The 22,244-nt window shown below is 35.5% G+C and overlaps 3 protein-coding genes and 2 long non-coding RNA genes across 6 annotated transcripts in view; 3 read left to right on the top strand and 2 right to left on the bottom strand.

Annotated features, from left to right (window-relative positions):
* The first annotated feature begins 763 nt into the window (after positions 1–763).
* On the top strand, positions 764–4,085 carry LOC122405857 (uncharacterized). The gene is made up of 5 exons (XM_043410878.1): positions 764–1,157; positions 1,289–2,604; positions 2,714–2,819; positions 3,113–3,344; positions 3,975–4,085. The coding sequence occupies exons 2-4, from the start codon at positions 1,898–1,900 to the stop codon at positions 3,125–3,127; spliced, it is 828 nt and encodes a 275-aa protein (XP_043266813.1). The 5' UTR covers positions 764–1,157; positions 1,289–1,897; the 3' UTR covers positions 3,128–3,344; positions 3,975–4,085.
* On the top strand, positions 3,931–8,515 carry LOC122406351 (uncharacterized). Its single transcript, XM_043411750.1, has 2 exons — positions 3,931–4,152; positions 6,278–8,515. The coding sequence occupies exons 1-2, from the start codon at positions 3,931–3,933 to the stop codon at positions 6,749–6,751; spliced, it is 696 nt and encodes a 231-aa protein (XP_043267685.1). The 3' UTR covers positions 6,752–8,515.
* Positions 8,516–9,587: 1,072 nt separating this feature from the next.
* Positions 9,588–10,180, bottom strand: LOC122406770 (uncharacterized). The gene is made up of 3 exons (XM_043412472.1): positions 10,145–10,180; positions 9,845–10,034; positions 9,588–9,739 (listed from the first exon to the last, which is right to left on the bottom strand). Exons 2-3 carry the CDS (start codon positions 10,032–10,034, stop codon positions 9,588–9,590), a joined length of 342 nt encoding a protein of 113 aa, XP_043268407.1. The 5' UTR covers positions 10,145–10,180.
* Positions 10,181–17,784: 7,604 nt separating this feature from the next.
* On the top strand, positions 17,785–20,503 carry LOC122406630 (uncharacterized). Of its 2 annotated transcripts, XR_006260029.1 has the most exons (6): positions 17,785–18,122; positions 18,541–18,744; positions 18,897–18,986; positions 19,073–19,332; positions 19,680–19,896; positions 20,003–20,503. It is a non-coding gene; the product is annotated as an uncharacterized lncRNA (long non-coding RNA). The 2 variants fall into 2 exon arrangements; XR_006260028.1 differs by having other exon boundaries at positions 18,897–19,332.
* A 1,369-nt stretch (positions 20,504–21,872) lies between these two features.
* Positions 21,873–22,244, bottom strand: part of LOC122406631 (uncharacterized) — a 42,484-nt gene continuing 42,112 nt past the window's right edge. The window contains exons 5-6 of the long non-coding RNA XR_006260030.1: positions 22,022–22,171; positions 21,873–21,924 (exon numbers count right to left, since the gene is read on the bottom strand). This is a non-coding gene — a long non-coding RNA (uncharacterized lncRNA). The remainder of the gene's footprint in view (positions 21,925–22,021; positions 22,172–22,244) is intronic.

Genomic DNA, 22,244 nt, shown 5'->3' with positions numbered 1-22,244 from the left:
TATCCCGGTCGCAATTCTTTCGTGCACGAAAGACATAGCTGAGTTTTATTTGGAATAAACACACCCGGCATATTTCGAGTTACTGGTATTTTTTTAAAACGAGGAAATGGTTTTGCAAACGGACAAATGTGATTAAGTGACGTGTCCTTTGGCCAAGGCGCATTGTATTCTGAAAAGCCGATGGCAATTTCACATCGTAGGAGGTTTAAAAATTACAGTCGAGATAAAGGTATGGTGTCCATGGAATCCTCTCCGCTTCGTCGAGCGATGCACATATTTGGTTCGTATTTATTATTATGTTCATTCGATATTACTCTTATGTATCTCCGAATGTTCATTATATCTAAACGTTCCTGTTTTGAAGATATTGATAATCTGATAATCACTGTAGAATTTAATCTTTTCTGTATTTTGTAGAATCTAAGGTTATTCATTAAAGAAAGGCTGGATTTTTTGATGCATTTCTAACTACATCAAGCCTGACAGTTCGCTGTTTTTTCATTCAAGGAAACGTACAAGATTTTGTACATTGCTGCAGAATAACATCGTCGTGCAAGTTTCTTGATCCAATAACCGCAGACTGGTTATTGAATTCAAACAATTCGGATTGATGTTTCAACGGTCTGGCAAGTATTTTATTAATCTGGATTTATATGCATAAAAAACAAATATATTCTGTAGAATCTTTATTCCTTCGCAATTGCTATTATAAAGTATATAAAGTAAATACTATAAGAATAATCTTTTTTTCTAGACAAGTGCAAACACTCCTCTCTATTAAATGTGCCGATCCAAACGTTGTAATTCCGAATCATGGAATTTTGGCGTTTCATCTTGCGATTGGCAACAAATTGGAAGAGTTCGCACAATGCGTTACCAAACTTTTCCTTCATCATGGAGGTAATCCAAACGTTAGATCTGTTGATGGGATGACACCCGTCTATGTTGCCGCAGCTTGGGGAAGAGCTGGGGTGTTCAAGTTGTTGTTAGCACATAGAGGTGTCCATTATGTTTGGATGACAAAGGTCGCAGCTCGTTTCATTACGCCTTTGATGGTGCTTATTACCACATCATTGCCATACTTGGAAATTACTGCACCAGTAACGACATCACCAAGATTGACATGGATGAGAGACCCAACTACAAATTGACGCGAGGTAGCTTCTGCATTTTTCCTCCATCATATCTTTAGATTGTGTATTTACTCTTATTCCAAAGATATTATTTATCATATATTTTTTTATTATTATCATTATCAGTGGATAATTAAATTTTTTCTCATGTGCAGATTACATTCTCGTTAAAGAGAGGAATGTCATCGCTGAGTATATGCTCTCGGATAATTTCCCCAAGAGCTTTGTAGAATTGGAAACAAAGAACAGTGAATCAAACAAAAAAAACCAATGCTTCATTTTCGGTGACGATGAACAATCAGTTTCCAGATCATTTGAAACTTTTAATAGGCTCTACAATAATGTGACCATCCGTCGCTGCCACAGAGGAAAATCTATTCCGCAATTCCCTGTGAATCTAAACAGCGATCAAAACTTTGATGAAGAGAAGCTTCTCATTAGTAATATCATTGACGGATTCTCGAACGGACTTGCGATCAAAACGGGGTCCGCGTATGACGGAAACACCTATATTAGAAAAAGAATTTTGAAAAGCGGTAATAATACCGTAAGTACGAAAAAAACGCCGCGTCACAAAAAAGATGGCCACATTTTGATAATTAGCAAATCACCAAATTAAAATATTTTTACCATTAACGATAAACCGTCGAACACAAAGAATTCAATGACCAATGCGCCATTGAATTTAATGAGAAATTACTCCATTCGGACAATGAATATTCAGCCAAAAATGATAGTTAGATCCGCGGAATACACAAAAAACAATGAAAAGTAATGCTGGTTCTACGAGAAGCAGAGCACTTACGCATCTTTTTCTTCAAGAATCATTCCAGATATTAGATAAAAAATGTTCATCAAGTATGCAAGGGGAACAAAAGGCAAAGCTTCAAATATCTAACAGATTTCCTGACACGGCAATGAATTTACGTTCACCGGATACAGATTTCTTACAGGAATGTAGAGCCATCAACAAAAATAAGGCCAAACATCTTTCTATCAAGCTGGCGAATCGAATGTATGATGAATATCCTGAAATTAGCTCTGAAGTTAAAATGCAAAATTCATCCATTCTAGATAATAAAGAAAACGAGAATAAACAGTATGGTCACCAAAAATCAGATGCAACAACTTACCATGAAACAGAATCGATTTTTATGTTGTATAAAAACAAGGAAAAAAATTATGATCTTTTAGAAAGTCCTGGATCATCAAATCCATTCAAGGTTTATTTCCTCGAGCAAAAATTTAATCCAACTATGAATAAAAATCAAGTTGCCAAACAGGCGAAAATTTTACTAGAAATTGATAAAGCTCATAAGGATAGAAGTCCCACTTTGCCAGCTTCAATTTCTTTCCTCGAAAACTCTGAAAATCTTTACATGACTAAAATGTTTCATTCGGATGACAGCAACAACGAATCGAGTTTGTGTTGGGTACCACACGAGGCTGAGCCGAGAGAAATAAGTTTGTGGTAAATACATATTGTATCCCTTTACTTAGTTATATCATCATTTCGACATGTAATTGAATAATTTTATAATTTTCAGTTTCTAAATTATTTATAATTAATTCTTCCACAGGTCTCATAGTAAATCTTTTGTTAGCGTGGATGAAGAATACACTTACAAAGATAAGGAAGAGGGGGTTGCATTCATCGAACGACATCTCCGTGTCAATTCCTCCAAGGTTATATATATCAATAAAAATCATTTCTAATTCAGTAAGATAAAATAAGCTTTCTCATTATAGAATCAAATAAAACATTTTTGAAGATATAACTTTTGAGAAAGCTTTATAATCAAACATTAACCCACATGACTGCGTCCAGCAGATTAAACAAAAAAAAGTTATTGAGCAGCGGCCGATAAACATTTTTGAATATAAATTGCGTTGTGCCAGGATCTATTGATTAATCAAATACACCTAATAAAAGTAATAAATGTTTGAACAAAATCTGATGTAACATGTTTATTGTACAGGATGAACCGGTGTAAGATCAGTGTAGAATTCCACATAGAACGATGGCTTCGAATGATCAATGGCCACCAGTGTCTTTAGCCACATCAACAAAAAGCTCCGCAAAACCAATGGACACAAAAGATACATCAAAGAGTCGCAACAAGAGATTCTTAAGAAACTCAACGAAATATTTCATTCGACCCTTGAATCAGCAGTTATTCTTTCTATTGTTTAAAATTGTAAATTGGGAATGTGAGTCTTTTATCATTGGATATTATATAATATTTAAGATATAATATTTAAGAGAATTTTTCTGAACGAAAAGTAGATGGTTAATATCTAGAGCACAAACGTCATCACACTTTTTATTATACTATGGATTATTTCAGCCTTTCGCCAAAGTCATTTTCAAGTATAGCTAAGAGTAGAAAAGAATTTTTCTTGCTGATTTTTGTAAAATTGTCCTTTTTCGGCTGGAATTATTAAAAATACTTGAAAAAATTTTCAACATTCATTATTCCGTACGTTCTCTTCGACATGGACGTTTTTATTCACTTTGTTATTTCATCAAGAGCAGTACAAAGTAATTCACTTGTATAAACGCTGCCGGCGATTATTTTTTAATCCTTTCAGCCTCGAACCTACATATATACTCATTTACACGTATAATGTGGAGGCTCGCTGCTGGAATGAACCGAAAATCATGTATTTAAGATTTAAGATAAATATTCATAAAATTAGTGTGAGTGGGGGGAGATGCTGGGAATAACTTATTTTCGTGGATGAGGCATGTTTGTTCAAAAACTTAGAAAATCTCTTTTGGGGAGGGTATTTAGATATGGCGAAAATTGAAAGAGTCTTTTATTGTCAATTGTTTTTCAGTACAACCATCAATCGAGGGTTTGATAACGCTCAGCGAAACGGTGGACGATCCACCAGCAAAGTCTCTTTATCGAGCACCACGCTTTCGCAACGAGTCTCACAGGGTGCTGTTGTGAACAAGCTTATGAAGGGGAAAACACGTTTGCGCGAGAATGAAGGGAGGACGCTCAACTGCCTTGAGACACACGGCAGGGTGTCAGTTGGACACCGAGCAATTCTCCATCGTGGCATTTGCCCCGTGCTATTCTCCACTGTGTAACTCTCCTACTGTGTCATTTGCCCCCGGTGCCAAATGCCCAACCGGGCATTTGCCCCGTAGTTCTATTGACCACCGTAGCAGTTCGACATTTCCCCGACGCTCAAGTATTCCCACTTTTCGCACCGTCAGGCTCAGCCATCCCCACCATGCCCGATATGCCTTCGTTGTACATCCCCTCTACTGTGGCAATTGGACACCGTGGCAAATGCCCAACCGTGCATATGCCCCGTAGGACTATTAGCAATTCGGCATTTTCCCGACTCACAGATGTCCGTATTCCCTATCAGCTGTACTTTCCGAATAGAATCACCCGTACCCGATGAAAAACGTCATTCGCGAGAAAATAGAAAAATTTTATCGTTTGGTAACGATTAAGAACACATCCTAGGCAAAGTATTGTTCACTTAATAAAAAGAATTGGCAAGTCATGGAAAGATCGTGTGAGAAGAAAATTGTTTGACGAATAACTGGAAAATTATTTATTGTCATTAGACATGAAATTATATTTCGTAAAAGGATGCTGGATTCTTTTTTGAATTTCTTTCGACTATCAACTTATTTTGAAATGTTTGTGCAATAATGTATGCAAAATAAAAATTTTCCTCTATTGAATTTTTTGCAAAATTTTGTAATCAACTTTTGAACCAATAATATTCCGTATGATAATTTACAAGAAATTTACTTCATGGAACGATTAGTAATTAAGATTTTTTTAAATATTCTTTATATGTAGAAAATCAAATTAGAAATGAAACCATTATAAAAATATGCAGAAGCTCTGTGAAAATCAAAAAATTTTCTTTTACCAATCAATGAAATACTTTTTGCAAGGAAAATTTTTTGCAAGATTCTGCTGATGAAGATGCTTGTACGTTGTTCGTTTGCAACGAGGACTTGAACTTTCCGTAACCATTTTTGTCCCATAACTTGATTGCTATTGCAACCTCTGATGTAAAAAAAAATAGTCTGCCCTCTTTTTCAAAGTAGTTTGCCAGACTTTGAAACGGTTTCTACGATACCGCGTAATGGTTTGAAATTGATTATAAAAAAAATTGATTGACGAAGAATAATTTTCAACTATTGAAGGACAATTGAGGAAAAATACCAGAAGGTCGTGCAATTTTCAAGATTTGTAAAGATTAATTCGCGTTCAAAAAGTACGCATGAACCTTCGTGGTTCTGTGATTTTCACAGAGCTTCTGCATATTTTTATAATGGTTTCATTTCTAATTTGATTTTCTACATATAAAGAATATTTTAAAAAATCTTAATTACTAATCGTTCCATGAAGTAAATTTCTTGTAAATTATCATACGGAATATTATTGGTTCAAAAGTTGATTACAAAATTTTGCAAAAAATTCAATAGAGGAAAATTTTTATTTTGCATACATTATTGCACAAACATTTCAAAATAAGTTGATAGTCGAAAGAAATTCAAAAAAGAATCCAGCATCCTTTTACGAAATATAATTTCATGTCTAATGACAATAAATAATTTTCCAGTTATTCGTCAAACAATTTTCTTCTCACACGATCTTTCCATGACTTGCCAATTCTTTTTATTAAGTGAACAATACTTTGCCTAGGATGTGTTCTTAATCGTTACCAAACGATAAAATTTTTCTATTTTCTCGCGAATGACGTTTTTCATCGGGTACGGGTGATTCTATTCGGAAAGTACAGCTGATAGGGAATACGGACATCTGTGAGTCGGGAAAATGCCGAATTGCTAATAGTCCTACGGGGCATATGCACGGTTGGGCATTTGCCACGGTGTCCAATTGCCACAGTAGAGGGGATGTACAACGAAGGCATATCGGGCATGGTGGGGATGGCTGAGCCTGACGGTGCGAAAAGTGGGAATACTTGAGCGTCGGGGAAATGTCGAACTGCTACGGTGGTCAATAGAACTACGGGGCAAATGCCCGGTTGGGCATTTGGCACCGGGGGCAAATGACACAGTAGGAGAGTTACACAGTGGAGAATAGCACGGGGCAAATGCCACGATGGAGAATTGCACGGTGTCCAACTGACACCCTGCCGAGACACACAGCGCAAGAAAGACGAGAATAAAACATTGGGATCATTTTGAGCAACGTATTAGTCCGGAGGAGTTCACGGATTTGTCAGAGACGAATCAAAGGATCGCCGGTTTCAACAATAATAAAATAGACCTGAGAAGAAATGAGTCGGAATCATTGTGCGAGTTGAAAGTTCAATATCGATTGAACGGGATGAGCGGCTCAGACGATGAGAACGAAGGCGAGGAGGAGGAGGAGGAGGAGGAACACGTCGTCGACGACGACGCGGATGTTGTTATAGAGGATGAGACGAGCGATTACAAAATAAATCTAATAACATTCGCGATAATGAGCAGCGTGTCTCAATTTTTATCGCCCTCAACGCAAGCACCTCCGCGTGCCAGCAAACTGGAAATACACATGATAAGCACACCATCACCTCCGAGGACTCCTCAATGCATTTGCTCGAATAACAGTGGAAATAATGGACAGTAATAAAATTCTCGTATTATTGAGAGGCTTATCCGGAAGCGGAAAAACAACTTTAGCCAATAATCTGATCGCGACGAGCCTCGGTGGAAACACTGCCTCGTACGTGTACAGTACCGACGATTTCTTCGTTAATCTCGAACGAAGAGGGTTCTATAAATTCCACCCGCTAAAACTCTCGGAAGCTCAAATGTTCAATCAATCGAGAGCCGCTGAGACAATGAGGAATGAACGTACACCGATCATTACTGATAATACGAACATTGAAGCGTGGGAGATGCGCCCGTATGTGACGATGGCTGTTAAAAGCGGGTATACGGTTGAAATCCTCTAGCCAAATACACCCTGGGCTCACAATCCGGAACGACTTGCTGAGAAAAACGCTCATAATGTTACGAAAGCAAAGATTAGCGAGAGGGCTATGAAATATCAGATAATACCGAGTGGTAAAAAATTACTCGATATGTACGGATTTGAATAAGCAGGACTCAACGGTCCATTTTCTCAAATTAATCAGCAGGAAAAAACGAAAGCTCCGCTTCCGCCTTTACCGGCCTCGCTGCTGCATTCCGTTCCTCCTACTTCTCGTACGCTTCGGGTTCAATCCAATTGTTGGGACAACAATGACAAAGACATTTACGTATTAACGAGCGACGATATCGAAAGTATGCAAAATATCGATGAGAATCGTTAGGAAGCGGTGTTTCAAAACGAGAGATCCGATAATAACGATTACAGCGAGACAAATGTACCACAAAAAATTCACTTACGCCGACAACGTATTCAATGATTATATTAAAGAATTTCAAGATTCCAACGTTCCGGAGAGCTTCGAAGTTATCGATGACGAGGCCACCGTAAATCGTGCATGTTTTCAACAATCTCGAGATTTCTATGAAATTTCACAGGGTAAGCGAGATTCGAGCGAGGAATGTTGCGGTCTCGAGCCTCGCGACGTTTGTGAAGATTCCAACGAGTGTCAACAGACACTCGGGGCTATCGGTTCCGAGAGAAAATTTAATCACCCCACGGAGGCCATGATCAATCCCGATGAATCGGAAAAAGTACAAGCCGAGAATAACGTTTTGTCATAGTGTTGAGACTTTACTCTGATTTCCTTCAAAAATATCACTAATAGCGAGGAGTCCGTAGTTTCTGAAAAGCTAGATCCTCAAGTGTTCGAGAATGAAAAACCAGTGGAAACTTTGAATGATGACAAAAAAGTCTTTGAAACGATTCTATTGGAAAATCCTGATTCTAAAGAGCCAGTAGACAAAACGATGGAAAAATTCTTGAAATGAGAAACAAACTTTTGGAAAGATGTTGGAAATGATGATATCGCTTCACCGCAAAGAACGATGATTTGTTCGATATTTAATTTGTTGGAAAGACCGTCGTCGAGTCCCGTAACCGTTGATTCTTCATCTTTACAAATATGCGGCGGCGGTGGCAACGGCAACAGCAACTACGGACACAGCGACAATAGCAACGAAGAGCGAATGGAATAATCAGCGAACTTGTTAAAAATGGATATAGTGAATTCGCCAAATCAATATTTCTTACCATTTTTTTATACGAATTTAATGTATTTGTGAGCCCTGAACATCTACATATTAAAATCGATTTTTTTCAACATTCTTGCCATTTTTTTTACACGAATTGGTTCAACCATCTATTGGCTCTTTATTAGAGATTTATACTCGACATTTGATTAATGGAAGAAGGAAATTACTTGAAAACTAATTAAATTTGTAAATTACAAATGTATACTTGAAAACTAATTAGATTTGTAAATTACAAATCACATGTAAAGTATGGTGAAAAAAATGATATTTAGTGTTGTTGAAAGGAGTGTTGATGCTTTTTTAATCGTAAAGTTGAATCTCGATCATTTTCTATCATCCAGTAGTTCTGATTAATTTTTATTTTATTCCGTAAAATATTTGGTATACAATATTGATCAAATAACTTATAACTATATTTTCCTTTTTTAACAGGAGAAAATCTTGACCACTATTTGGTGTTTAGTCATATATAAGGATAATAACCATGGGAAAGATTGTGTCAATAATAAGTGGAATATAACTGGGATAAGTGACTTGAAAATAGTCTATAAAAATATAACGTTCATCGTTCTTTCAGGTTATCAATAGCAAAGGTTTTATATCTTTTAGCGAGGCAACTTTTTTCTTTTGATCAACGGAGCACTTTTTTTTTCTCAGCGAGGCAATTTTCTTTTTTCTTTCAGCAAAGCATTTTTTTTTTTTAGCGAGGCAATTATCAGGACAGTTGTTGGATCAAGCGCAATGCCAGATGAATTTTTTCTCAGCGAGGGAATTATTTGGACAGTTGTTGGATCAAGCGCAATGCCAGATGAATTTTTTCTCAGCGAGGGAATTATTTGGACAGTTGTTGGATCAAGCGCAATGCCAGATGAATTTTTTCTCAGCGATTTGGACAGTTGTTGGATCAAGCGCAATGCCAGATGAATTTTTTCTCAGTAAGGCAATTATCTCGACAGTTGTTGGATCAAGCGCAATGCCAGATGAATTTTTTCTCAGTAAGTCAATTATCCCGACAGTTGTTGGATCAAGCGCAATGCCAGATGAATTTAATCTCAGCAAGGCAATTATCCGGACAGCTGTTGGATCAAGCGCAATGCCAGATAAATTTTTTCTCAGCGAGACAATTATCCGGACAGTTGTCGGATCAAGCGCAATGCTAGATAAAAAAATGCAGAATCTTTCTGCTTGTTATAATTTAGAGGGGGCCGGAAGGGGTCAACAAAGAAACAACACAGAAAGAATGAAACAAACTTTTTTATTTTTTTTTTGTGGCCATATTATCCGGCTGTATCCTTACGGTTTTCGCGACGATGGTTCATGGCCCTTACATTTCGGGCGACCATATAGTTCACCGCACGATTTTGGAGATCATTAAGAAGCCTCATCCGCATGTTTTCTTTGACTCTCCAACCAGCTCTCTTACCACGACCTGTAACAAATAAAAGGAAATAAAAGAAAAAATTAATAACTGTAACAAAGAGACTCAGTAGAATCTCGGGACAAGTACATTTACAGCCCTGTCGTTAATACTTACGATTACGTGGTTGACGATCATTTTCGGATTCCGTTGCCACAGGTCTCGGCGACGTTGTTTCCGTTGGGGTTGTTGATCCAGTTGGTGACCCAGACGAGGCAAGATCCTCGGGGTGAGTGGATGAGGCGTCCGGGACGTGATGATCGCCGGTCACATGGAGATTTCCCAAATCTTTGTTGACTGTTTCCATCTGAAAAAAACACTCCATAATTTCTACGAATAGCAAATTTTCACAAAACCAAAAAAACATGCACTATAATAAAAACATGCACTACAATATTTTACTATAGATCTACTTACGTCTTTCGCAGAGGACGGTCGTTGCGTAAATGGCTTCACGCGTATCTCACCGGTTATTGTTAATAAAATCACTCAGATCAGATATACCAAACAAAATTTGTAAATCGCCGCCTACCGGAAAAAGTTCGAGATATTTATGACGAAAAAATTTTTTCGAAATATTGTATTACAGTAGTATTTATTTATTATAAACAGGGATCACACTTTTTTATCTTTGTGAATGAATCGGAACCGGATTAATTCGAATTATTGCTATTTTATTTTATTTAAACTTTTTCCTCAAATCACCGATATCTTTTATCAAACAAAATTTGTAAGTCGCCGCCTACCGGAAAAAGTTCGAGATATTTATAACGATCAAAATTTGTTCAAAATATTGTATTACAGTAGTATTTGTTTATTATAAACAGGGATCACACTTTTTTATCTTCGTGAATGAACCGGGACCGGATTAATTCAAATTATTGCTATTTTATTTTATTTAAACTTTTTCCTCAAATCACCGATACCTCAAATCACCAATATCTTTTATCAAACACAATTTGTAAATCTTCGCCTACCGGAAAAAGTTCGAGATATATTACAGTAGTATTTTTTAATTATAAACAGGGATCACACTTTTTTTTATCTTCGTGAATGAATCGGGACCGAATTGCTATTTTTATTTTTAAACTTTTTCCTTAAAACGTGAAACGTTAGGTAAATGTTGCTTACGAATAGTGAAGAAAAAATATTACTTTTAGTATTATATTACATTATATTACAGTGACTATTTGTTTATTATAAACAGGGATCACACTTTTTGATATTTGTGAATGAATCGGGACCGGATTAATACAAATTATTGCTATTTCATTCAATAAACTTTTTTCTCGAAATGTGAAACGTTAGGTAAACGTCGCTTACAAATAGTGAAGAAAAATAGCAAAGTAAGGATTCGTAAGTAGTACAGTGGTAATAATACCGTTCTATTGGCAAAAAAAACAATATAATAAACAATAATTGAAAAAGAAATATGTAATGGAACGAAATCGGGGAACCCCTGTCACGTTCTTACGTTTGTTGGTCACTTTTTACCGACCGATGGTAACTTCATCGGACAATTCGGTGGTGTATTAATTTAATTCTCACTGTGCTTGATTCTGAACGCACCACCAATCATCGGATCATCATTTCTTAAACAACTAGTACGATACCAATTCGAATTAATATTCATTAATCTTCGTAAGTGAATAAGAGTTGAATAAATGCACATTATTGTCATTTCATATTTTCTCCCAAAATTCAAAATTCGTAGGTCGCTAGCTATTGGAAATATCATAAACTATTGTAGAAAACTATAGAAACTGTTTGTAAGTTTATATTGTAAAAATTTCTAACATTTTATGAAACTAATTTTAGCTTTATCCGATTCAGCAGATACACCGTATCCTCGAGTTATTATTTTTTGCATGCTTTTACATATTTGTTAATGAATAGGGATTGCGTTTATGCAACAATTGTAATGTCATGTTTTTTCTCGATTGAAAATTTTTTGGTTTTTAAAACGAAAATTAATGGCGCTATGGAAAAGTAAGCGAAATACGGAATGTAGAGAATAAAAATTTGAAGTGGATGAGCCCTGGAACAACCCAATCGATTAATAATTAACGGAGAAAATTGAAAAAAAAACCTAAAAAATTGGCGTTTTTTCAAAAAAAAATTTTAAAGTTCGATTTTTTTAATACAAATCCAGGAGCTATCGTAAATAATTACTTTTTGAGTAATACTTTCCAGCTGTAGACCGAAACCCCGTTCAGACTTCATGTTATAGGGACCGTGCGCAGCGTCTACAGTGTCACTACGCGGCGGCCAATTCCAAAACTTCCTAGGTGCAATTTAAAGCAGGCGCATATGGGAATTATTACTTTTCGCATTATTTAACAGAATAAAATTATTATATTTTATCATGTCTCGATTGAAAAAATCGATCGAGTTACATTCGAGAATGCTCTAATGCACAATTTCGACGTCGAGACGTTGAAATATCAGTTATTATTTCCCAGAGGGCACAGTCCATTCTCCATGGAAAAGTGAGAAACGGACCAAATGGATCAAAAGGTTAAACACTGTCAATTCATCCACTAAACTTTCTGTTTCGACGACATTTAAAACGTCATTCGATTCAAACAGTTTTTTTCCTTTTACGTCATTTTGATTTTGAATGCGATCATTGTTGATCGGACAAAAACTGTATTTGATTACTTTAATCATTATTTTTTTCCGAAAAATTAATTATTTTCAATGATTTACAGTCAAAATATCATCAGAAAAATTGCCCATTCAAACACGAGAGAGCGCGCTCATCGACGGTAGTGCTGCTATAGTTCACGCACGGACGGTCCCTATATAGATCAAGAGACGCGGTAGCGGCTCGACGCCAAGTATTAAAAGGAAAAACTGCAGCGCAAAAGAAAAGCCAGCGCGAGCCCTGCCGCTACTCTTATATACGCGAATATGCCGGTTTTATGACGTCACAGAATTTTCAAATGGCTCTCACAAATAAACCATTTCATAAAAGAACTTAAAAATTTGTGACGATTTTTTTTCGATTTTTCTCTTTCCATTGGTCTTTGTTGCAAGTAAATCCGTCCAGTAGATCCTGAGATATGTAACGTTAGTGATTTAAAATCCATCATTTCGGGATTTTCATTTTCTTAGAGACAGAGGGGCGTAAGTTACGCTTGTTTACATTTGGACTTACGTCCTTTGCACGATTTCTTACTTTTGTCACACTCTACGTCACGTACTACGCTGAACGCGGCTACCCCCTCTCCTTCTGCGTCGCCGAGCGAGAGAGACAGAGAATGGGCGCACAGCGGGGACAATACCAGCTCCTGGTTTGCGCATAAAATATGTATATAGATATATAATATATATTTTATTTATTAATATTAATTAATAATAAAATATTATTATAATAAATATTTTATTATAATTAATATATAATATAATATATATATTATATTATACAATATATAATATAAAATGATAATAATATAATAAAATAAAAAAATTGAATAATACGAATAACATTAAATAATAAATAATAAAAATAAAAAAATATAAAATTCTGGTCGACGGCTCCTTAGTTTTCGATGTCCAGGTATGTTTCTCTCGGGTTTTCGTGGTCTAGGATAATTCCTCCATGGGTTTCGATGTCTAGGTATATTCCTCCATGGTTTTCAATGTCTAGGCATGTTTCTTCATGGTTTTCGTGGTCTAGGATAATGCCTCCATGGGTTTTGATGTCTATGTATATTCCTTCATGGTTTTCGATGTCTGGATATGTTCCTACATGGTTTTCGTGGTTCAGGTATATTCCTCCATGGTTTTCGATGTATGGATATGTTTTTCTATGGTTTTCGTGGTCTAGTTATGTTTCTTCATGGTTTTCGCAGTCGAGGTCGACGGCTCCACAGTTTTCAATGACCAAGTATGAAGGACCACGAAAACCATGTTCCTTCATGGTTTTCGTGGTCCATGTTCCTTCATGGTTTTCGTGGTCCAGGTATATTCCTCCATGTTTTTCGTCGTCCAGGTATATTCCTCCATGGTTTTCAATGTCTAGGCATGTTTCATTATGGTTTTCGTGGTTCAGGTATATTCCTCCATGGTTTTCGATGTCTGGGTATGTTTCTTCATGGTTTTCGTGGTCTAAGTTGATGGTTCCACAGTTTTCGATGGCTAGGTCTGAGTTTCCATGGTTTTTGTTCTCTAGGTATATTTCTTCATCATTTCCGTGATCTAGGTCGATGACTCCATACTTTTCGATGTCTAGGTATGTGTCTACATATTTTTCAATGTCTAGGTATATTCCTCCATGGTTTTGGATGTCCAGGTATATTTCTTCATAGTTTTAAATGTGTACGTATGTTCCTTCATGGTTTTCGTGGTCCAGGTATATTCCGTCATGGCTTTTGATGCTAGGTCAACAATTCCATAGTTTTCGATGTTTGGTTATGGTTCTCCATGGTTTTCATGGTCTAGGTCGACGGTTCCATTGTTTTCGATGTCTACGTCGACAGCTCCATGGTTTTCGATGGCTAGGTATATTTCTCCATGGCTTTCGTCGTCCTGGTATGTTTTTTCATGCTTTTCGAGGTCTAGATCAACGGCTCCGTAGTTTTCAATCTCCAGGTATGTTTTCCCATTGTTTTCGTGAACTAGGTTGACGACTTCATAGTTTTCACTATCCCGGTCGATAGCTCCATAGTTTCCGATGTTAAGGTGAATTTGTCCATGGTTCCCGATATGAAAGTTAATGGCTCCATAGTTTCCGATAGTGTGGTGAGTTTTTCTAAGGTTTTCGATATTTAGTTCGTCGGCTCTATAGTTTTCGATGTCTAGTTTGGCGACTATAGGGTTTTCGATGTCTAGGTGGATGCCTTCGTTTTTTTCAATATATATTCGACAATTTTATATTTCCCGATATTTAGGTAAACAGTGCAATGGTTTACGATATATTTCCTCATAGTTATCGATATCTAGATCTGCGATTTAATAGTTTACATTGACGATGCAGGTTCAGACGTTACAGAAGACCATGAAAAAATATCACTGGACACCAATAACCATAAAGCTGTGGTCTTAGACATTGAATACCATGAAAACATCTCCTTGGACATTGCAAACCATTGACAGTATCCATGTCAACATGGAATCCATGAATGAGAAGAAGATAGTTTCAAAAATCATTTTTCCAAGTAAACAAGTGGAGCTTTTCAAAAAAAGGAATAGAAAATGAAAATATCATCCCATTGCATAGGAATTTCCCAATCTTTCATTGGAAAATTCGATTTGCTGAATGGATAATCAAAATCGTCACCATTATTGCTTGTAAAAGGTTTCAACTCACATGAACATAACCGCACAGTTTTCGTCCGTCTACATAGAAAAATTGGCTGTGTCGATTGCTTTTGGCACATAGAGAAAAGCACTCAACTTGAAACAAATCGTTTTAAAAATTTTCGTCGAAGACGAGGAATGTATTTTTTTTCTTAAGTAAATATTGTCACGCCTCTAAAAAATAAGCTAAATCAGAAAAAAAAAATTGACAAAGTAAAAAACGAACGCCAATTATTAAAAGGTCGCGACCGTAGTTTCCAATAATTTTCTATATTTGCATTATCAATAAAAAACGTCAAAATATAAAAAAAAAATGAAATCGTTTCCTGAAGTTGACAAATATAGTGAATGAAATACGATTCCTATATAGTTGTCACGTCTCGCAAAAAGAAGTGAAATCAGTAAATATTAAAACTTCAAAAAGTAAAAAAGGCACGCCAAGTATTAAAAGGTCGTGACCGTCGTTTTAAATGATTTTCTATATTCGCATTGTCAATAAATAAATTAAAAAAAATGTTTAACTGTGAAAAAATATGAGATCTATTATAACATATACAGTGAATGAATTACGTTTCCTGTAGGAATTCTGAATTTTGGAAATAAAAAAAATGAGATCATTTTCTAACGTAGCCAAGTACAGTGAATGAATTAAGGTTCTTGTGGAATTCATTCGTGTACACTTTTAGCCCTAATCCCTCACTTATTCAGAAAAATTTTCCAGCAAACGTCACAGAGCAACAAAGGTTTCTCGAATGATCCTGCAATTATTAAGAGATTATCATCTGTTTTTATGCTAGCTCGGGTTATAAACTTAAAACAGTTTACGCGTACAAGTGCATGCATTGTATCTATACGATGAACTGCACAAATTCATTTTCAACATTACACACAAGCTTGGCGTGCATGGTTTTCAATCGGAAGCTCGGCGAAGGAATGCCTCATCCGTCCATATATTTGAAGAAAAATTGATGATCCTCTCATGTAATTGTTTTTTAATTTGCCATCCCTTTTCCATCCAACTATTTTATTGAGTAGTTCGACGTGAGATCCCGCGCTATGTACATAAAGAAAAATATCTATTCTTGACTAGTTTGACTGATAAATTCATTACTCCAAATGTTTCGTATTCAACGCGTTTTCTTTTCTCAAATCAATGTTTACACAGCTTACTTCTTTGTTCATCCATTTCAATACTTGTGTAATTCATCCAATCATCTGCCCATTTGGTAAAAAAAAAGAGTGTACGGACAAACGAGTGAAAGTGACGCGTGGATAAATTAAAATGCGTATGGGCATGAAAGAATGGCCGTATCTATCCGTACAAGATAAAGGCATATAAAGGGATTGATTGATTTCATTTCTTTATCCGTTCGTTTAATTGTTCAATTTTATCCACAAATTTCACCATCTGTATTGTTTACCAAATCATTATATAACAGGGCCCCTCTTATTTTATTGGGGGATCGGTTTTTTTCACACTCGTTCATACAATTCTAATTAATTATTGTTTTCATAGTAAATTTGAACAATTGTCTCTTCCCGAGCTTCCGATTGAAAACCATGCACGCCAAGCTTGTGTGTAATGTTGAAAATGAATTTGTGCAGTTCATCGTATAGATACAATGCATGCACTTGTACGCGTAAACTGTTTTAAGTTTATAACCCGAGCTAGCATAAAAACAGATGATAATCTCTTAATAATTGCAGGATCATTCGAGAAACCTTTGTTGCTCTGTGACGTTTGCTGGAAAATTTTTCTGAATAAGTGAGGGATTAGGGCTAAAAGTGTACATATACATAAAAAACGAAAAACAACGTATAATGGCCGTTTTCTCCAATGCAGTTCAAACTCAGTTCAATTTTTTAAATATAGTTTCGAGATAGGATGAACCGAGTTTAAACTCGGATTAACGTTGGAGAAAACGGGCATTAGTGTTTGATAGTAAACACACGGAGTTTCATCATGACGAAGTACGGGTGAGATACAAAAACATCGTTTAATGAAGTGGAATAATATATATATAGTTTCGAGATAGGATGAACCGAGTTTAAACTCGGATTAACGTTGGAGAAAACGGGCATTAGTGTTTGATAGTAAACACACGGAGTTTCATCATGACGAAGTACGGGTGAGATACAAAAACATCGTTTAATGAAGTGGAATAATATATATCTTGTTATTTTAAAAACTGGTGGTGTGGTGCATGTTATTAACGACGCTGAAGTTTGCAACGTTGGAGTCCAACGAAATGAAGGAAAAAACATTTGTAATTCGCCAATTATTTTTTATTTCACGAAATATCGGTGCAGCTTGAAAAACTACGAATTTCAAATTTGGCAGGTAACAAGATTGGAGAATTAGTGGAATCATTAGGAGTTTTTTTACATCATTTTGTTGAACTCCAACATTGCAAACTTTAGCGTTATCGTTATTAAGAATACTAGACGTAAAGTTAAGAATTAATACCAGATGTAAAATGACCAAGTGACTGAAAAAACCGAAAAAGGGTACATTCTACTTGGACGCTGACGGCGTTAATAGCGTTAATAACGCTAATAATGCTAAAACGTGTTCGATTTGAAGTGAACGCGGTGACGCTGGTTGCGTTCACGTCATGTTCGACTTGGTGCGATGTGGGGAGCGTTGAGAATACAATTCTAAACGCACCCATCTAAACGCTTGTAGCGTTTACAACGCAAGTCGAACGCAAAATAGCGCTATTAACGCTGTCAGCGTCCAAGTAGAATGTAAACAAAGTCGACCACGTGAAAAAAACTTTTCGAGTTTCTTTTGATAGAATTAATATCCATTAATTCTTAACAACTCTTCTCACCAAAGGACGATAATAAATGACCAATATAAACAAACAATAAAAATTGTACATACTGTACCACTTATAACAACCGGAGTAAAACATAACCTGCTGCAATTTACATAAATCAAAGTTCTAAAAAAGTATCATCCTTGTGTCGTTTTCGGTCGTGACTTTTTGCCTTTTCTTGTGATTCCAATTCTATGCAGGAAAACTGTATTTTGACAGCTCATATTTAACAACCAACGAACCTTGGCTTACAACATTATATAGGCAAGGTACGTCTGTTTAACCATTACTTTTATTATCTATTGATGTATGACAATACATGTAATCAAAGTATTAACTATGGATTGAAGTAGTTAAAGCAAATAAATTCAATTTCAAATTATTTATTTAGAATGAAAGTAGTCATACACCGTTTCCACTTAGATACAGTAAATATAAAAACACTCACATATACAATGAAAAAAAATCAACAGTAAAAAAAAAGATTTCATTTAATTTGATACATTTTATATATTTGAAAATTTTCTAACTCCTTTAACACAGAGTTCCAATAACTAGCTAAAATGTTTTTAACCTCCGATTAGTAATGGAAAGTGTCGCGGTGATTTGATATGTTTATCAATGAAAATCATAACATACCCTGTTGTAGTCAGGGTTTGATTAATTTTTTCTCCTTCAAAATTACAGGTGGTATTTTGTCCGGCAACGAGTATAGTTCACCTGTCAGTTTGAGATCTTTTATTTTAAGAAAGCAACGAGTGAATGCTGATAGATTGTCGAATTGAAGAAGAGGATATAGATTGTCCAATTGAAGAAGAGGATATAACTGTGAAGAGGAAGAGGATTATGATGCCCTAGACAATGAGACGTTTGGCTCTGATGTAACAGCATGTGAGTGGTAACGTGATGATAAAAAATTGACTCAAATCACAGAATCTAACAGATTGTGACATCATAATATGTAAAATAGTAGCAATGTCATACTACCTGAAGGACAAAAAGTGTGCAAACAATAATAGAGAATATAACATTTTTTATTGTAGAATGGAATTATATTTTCGCTTTTGGTGCTGGATGAAACGGATTGGATTGTACCAAAGCCTGGCGTCTTGTACAGTTCCTCAAATTTGCCTGTTCGGCGTCAGAAGTTTGCTCAAACTTAGATATTAGTGAAAAATGTTTGCATCGTAGAGAAATTTAATATATCTCCATTTGACAGTCGAGAGAACATTGACTACGGTGAAAGCTTACAAATCTGACGGTGATATGGATACTGTGAGCCAAGTATCGATGGAAGGATATGGATATATGGATATTGAGAGTCAAGCATCGATGGAAGGAATGTACATGTTTCTACGTAGTGGCGATTCTATATACTTGATCACGAGGGCAGTCCGAATAGTTAAGCGATTTCATTGTTGGTTCCTATTGTGACTTTGCTATCGTATTCAGTGTAAACACAGCCACTACCATCAGACAGTAAGTTTTTTGACAGCCAAAGAGCTTTCTATATTTATTGGTTTGGTTTTATTCTTTAATTTTTTTTTTCAAAACTGTCCAAAGAAAAGCGGTGAACGATCATATAAATGTAATAAATATAAACAGAGTATAAAAGAATGCGGTTAAAATATCAAAACATGATATTATAGTTTTCACGAATTCCAAAGAAAGTTTTGAAATCGGGGAGAAACATGTTAATCTTCAATTCGGGACTCTAAAAATGTTATTTTTATCTCTCTCTCTCGATTGATCGAGACGCCAAATGATTTATTCAATGGAAACATATTTCTGATTCATATATGTAACATTTATGCATTTATTTGCAGATTGTCATGGAATCTCGTTGTATCTCTCGAGAGCAAGTACATAGGCAAAGAAGTTTTGATTGCGAGAACAAACTCGGAAGATGATCTGAAAACAATTGTATCAGTATCAAAAAAAAAGTACCGATTCTTTATTTCGTATTGAAAGAAGTGGAGCTCAGAAGAAATTTACCAATTTATTTAGGATCTGTTTGGAGCCAACATGAAACATCTAGTTTTGGTATTCTCCACAAATTTTTTATTTATTTACTACCTTTCGGAAGAATCTTTTTTTTTACGAAACCGCGAAAATGCACAGGTTCACTAACGAGTATTCTCTTTTGCAGATTTGCTAACGCAGGCAGAAACTTTAGACAGTGTAAAAATTTACGAGTGTTACCCATGAATGCTTGTCTAGAGTATTTCATGCTCGGGCAATTATTGGACAACGAGAAAAACGTGAACGACAAATAATCGAATTTCTATTTCCTGGTTCAACTGAGCTTGGGTTTGAATCGATGTTTAGATATTTAAGCGACGTGCTTTATTCAACAGATTTATTTCGATATGTCCAAACTTCAATCTTCTTAGTTTATTAGATTGTCAAATTAATTTTCATTCAGGACTGTACAAAAAGTTTTATCCGAACAATGGCTCAGTCAAGCAAGCATCAGAATCAGTGCCATTGATTAACGTTCTGAGCTACATAAGAAAGCAAACGAAATATTGGAATCACGTTAATTTCGGTAGTACGTTGATCGATGAAGTCGCGTTGGGATCTTTGCCAACGGCAGAAAATTTGAAACTTGAATTATTGTGATTGCCATCGTCCGATAAAATTACGAGCGTAAAACTTTGATGTCTAACAAATCAGTCGACCCTTTGATAACTCAATCTGCAGCAGAGTCACCGATGCTTCTTTCGTTCACATCAGTTATAATCTGACGAATCTCGAAATTCTCATTATTCGATGGTATTGAGGTACCACCGATTAGGTATTACCAAATACGATCAATCGAACGGCGAATTCATCGTTGAAGGCTTCAACAAAAATCTTATTTTTTTAAATCAACACAACCAATAGGCTATCATCAAAAATCGGAGAAATTCCAAGTCAAATACCAGCGATGTTAAAAAACAAGGAAGTTGAGAATTTTCCTATAGCAAATTCATTAATTATAAATTGGAAAGTTTATCCGCTAAAGTTCTTAATTCTCTGTTATTTTTAAATGTTTCTGCAACCGCTTGAGAAATGCAATAAATTGTTTTGTAGTTTCTTTCACCGTCTTATGAGCACTCCTTTTCCATTTTGACCACGAATTTCTAAAAAAAAATTGATCTTTTTATAGAAAGTACGGGTTAGTCCGTGAAATCTGAAAATCATTTCCGACAAATTTGTCATATTTCGATTCTTTAAATCAATGTATGATTAAATTTGTTCTTATTAGAATTTGAAAGGTTGCATAAGTTTGACAAAATTTCTCCGGGGACTCAACGGTTTCAATGATTAGAGGATAATATTGTTTTTTCATTTTCAGGCCACTACATTTTTGGAAGAGGTAGGGTAACATACGAATGAAATTTCAAAAGCTTTTGGAGACTCGCGTTTTAAATGGTCTTTATTAACTCATAATTTTGGAGGATTTATATAACGATTACAGACTCAGATATTAAACCTTGACGTCACGTTTATATTGCAAGGGCATTTAGGAAATTGAAAGAATAGACTGTGTCCATCGATTGTATCTATCGTTCACTTTGTATTTTACAGTTTTATAATTTAATTTATCGATTTAAGAAGCTTCATATAAAAAATTATAATACACTGGAGAAAGTGCACCGCAACATTGACTGTTGTATAACTAGTGAGTATTGAACTATGTCGGATCATGTTTCTTATGTGCCGAGAACAGATTTTGGTGGGTTTTCTTATCTTGGTTCTTTGTAAGCAACTGTGAAGGAATTAGCAATTGCTTGAATGTTTTAACAAGAAACATAAATTTGCCAAAATTTAAGACCAATACTTAAAGCAGTTCTGATGGTATAGTGATTTCCAACATCAGTTTGGATGGTGAAAACGTTTTTTATTCTTTTATAGCAGCCCCATAACTAAATTTTTACTCAAATAAAAACACGAAGGCATTTTAAGCTTCTATATTATTTATTAACATAAAACATTGGATATCAAGAGAGACAAAATCAAAGTCATATCAAAAAGAGACAAAGTATATTATGTTTTGATTCATTTTTTAGAAAATTTATGAAGATCCTGCAACAGAAAAAGAAAACAATCAAAAAAACTGACGAAATAATTGTTACATACATCAAAGAACAATTCGATAGTGTATTTTTTTATTTTCTCTTACCTCGTTCACGACGTTGATCACCACGTCCACCTCGCCAATTGCGGCCGTGGTGCCTTTCGGCGACAATTTGACCCATTTTCTCAGTTAAGCGGGCCATAAAATCAATTTTCTTGGCCTCACGGACCCGCTACCCTGCTCGAACGCCCCGATCTGAAATTGATTGAAAACCGAATTTGAAAATAAATGACGCTTAACACCTTCATTGTTTTGAAAATACATTTTT

This window comes from Venturia canescens, chromosome 2 (assembly GCF_019457755.1).
Source record: "Venturia canescens isolate UGA chromosome 2, ASM1945775v1, whole genome shotgun sequence".
Taxonomy (NCBI): Eukaryota; Metazoa; Arthropoda; class Insecta; order Hymenoptera; family Ichneumonidae; genus Venturia; species Venturia canescens.
This window is presented reverse-complemented; position numbering and strand designations above follow the sequence as displayed.

Bases quoted from the DNA above. Each gene is read 5' to 3' on its own strand.
- LOC122405857 (XM_043410878.1), top strand. From the start codon at position 1,898: ATGAAAAGTAATGCTGGTTCTACGAGAAGCAGAGCACTTACGCATCTT. The intron at 2,605-2,713 runs GTAAATACATAT...ATTCTTCCACAG, and splicing joins CCGAGAGAAATAAGTTTGTG to GTCTCATAGTAAATCTTTTG.
- LOC122406351 (XM_043411750.1), top strand. From the start codon at position 3,931: ATGGCGAAAATTGAAAGAGTCTTTTATTGTCAATTGTTTTTCAGTACA. The intron at 4,153-6,277 runs GAGACACACGGC...TGACACCCTGCC, and splicing joins GGAGGACGCTCAACTGCCTT to GAGACACACAGCGCAAGAAA.
- LOC122406770 (XM_043412472.1), bottom strand. From the start codon at position 10,034: ATGGAAACAGTCAACAAAGATTTGGGAAATCTCCATGTGACCGGCGAT. The intron at 9,740-9,844 runs GTAAGTATTAAC...TATTTGTTACAG, and splicing joins TGATCGTCAACCACGTAATC to GTCGTGGTAAGAGAGCTGGT.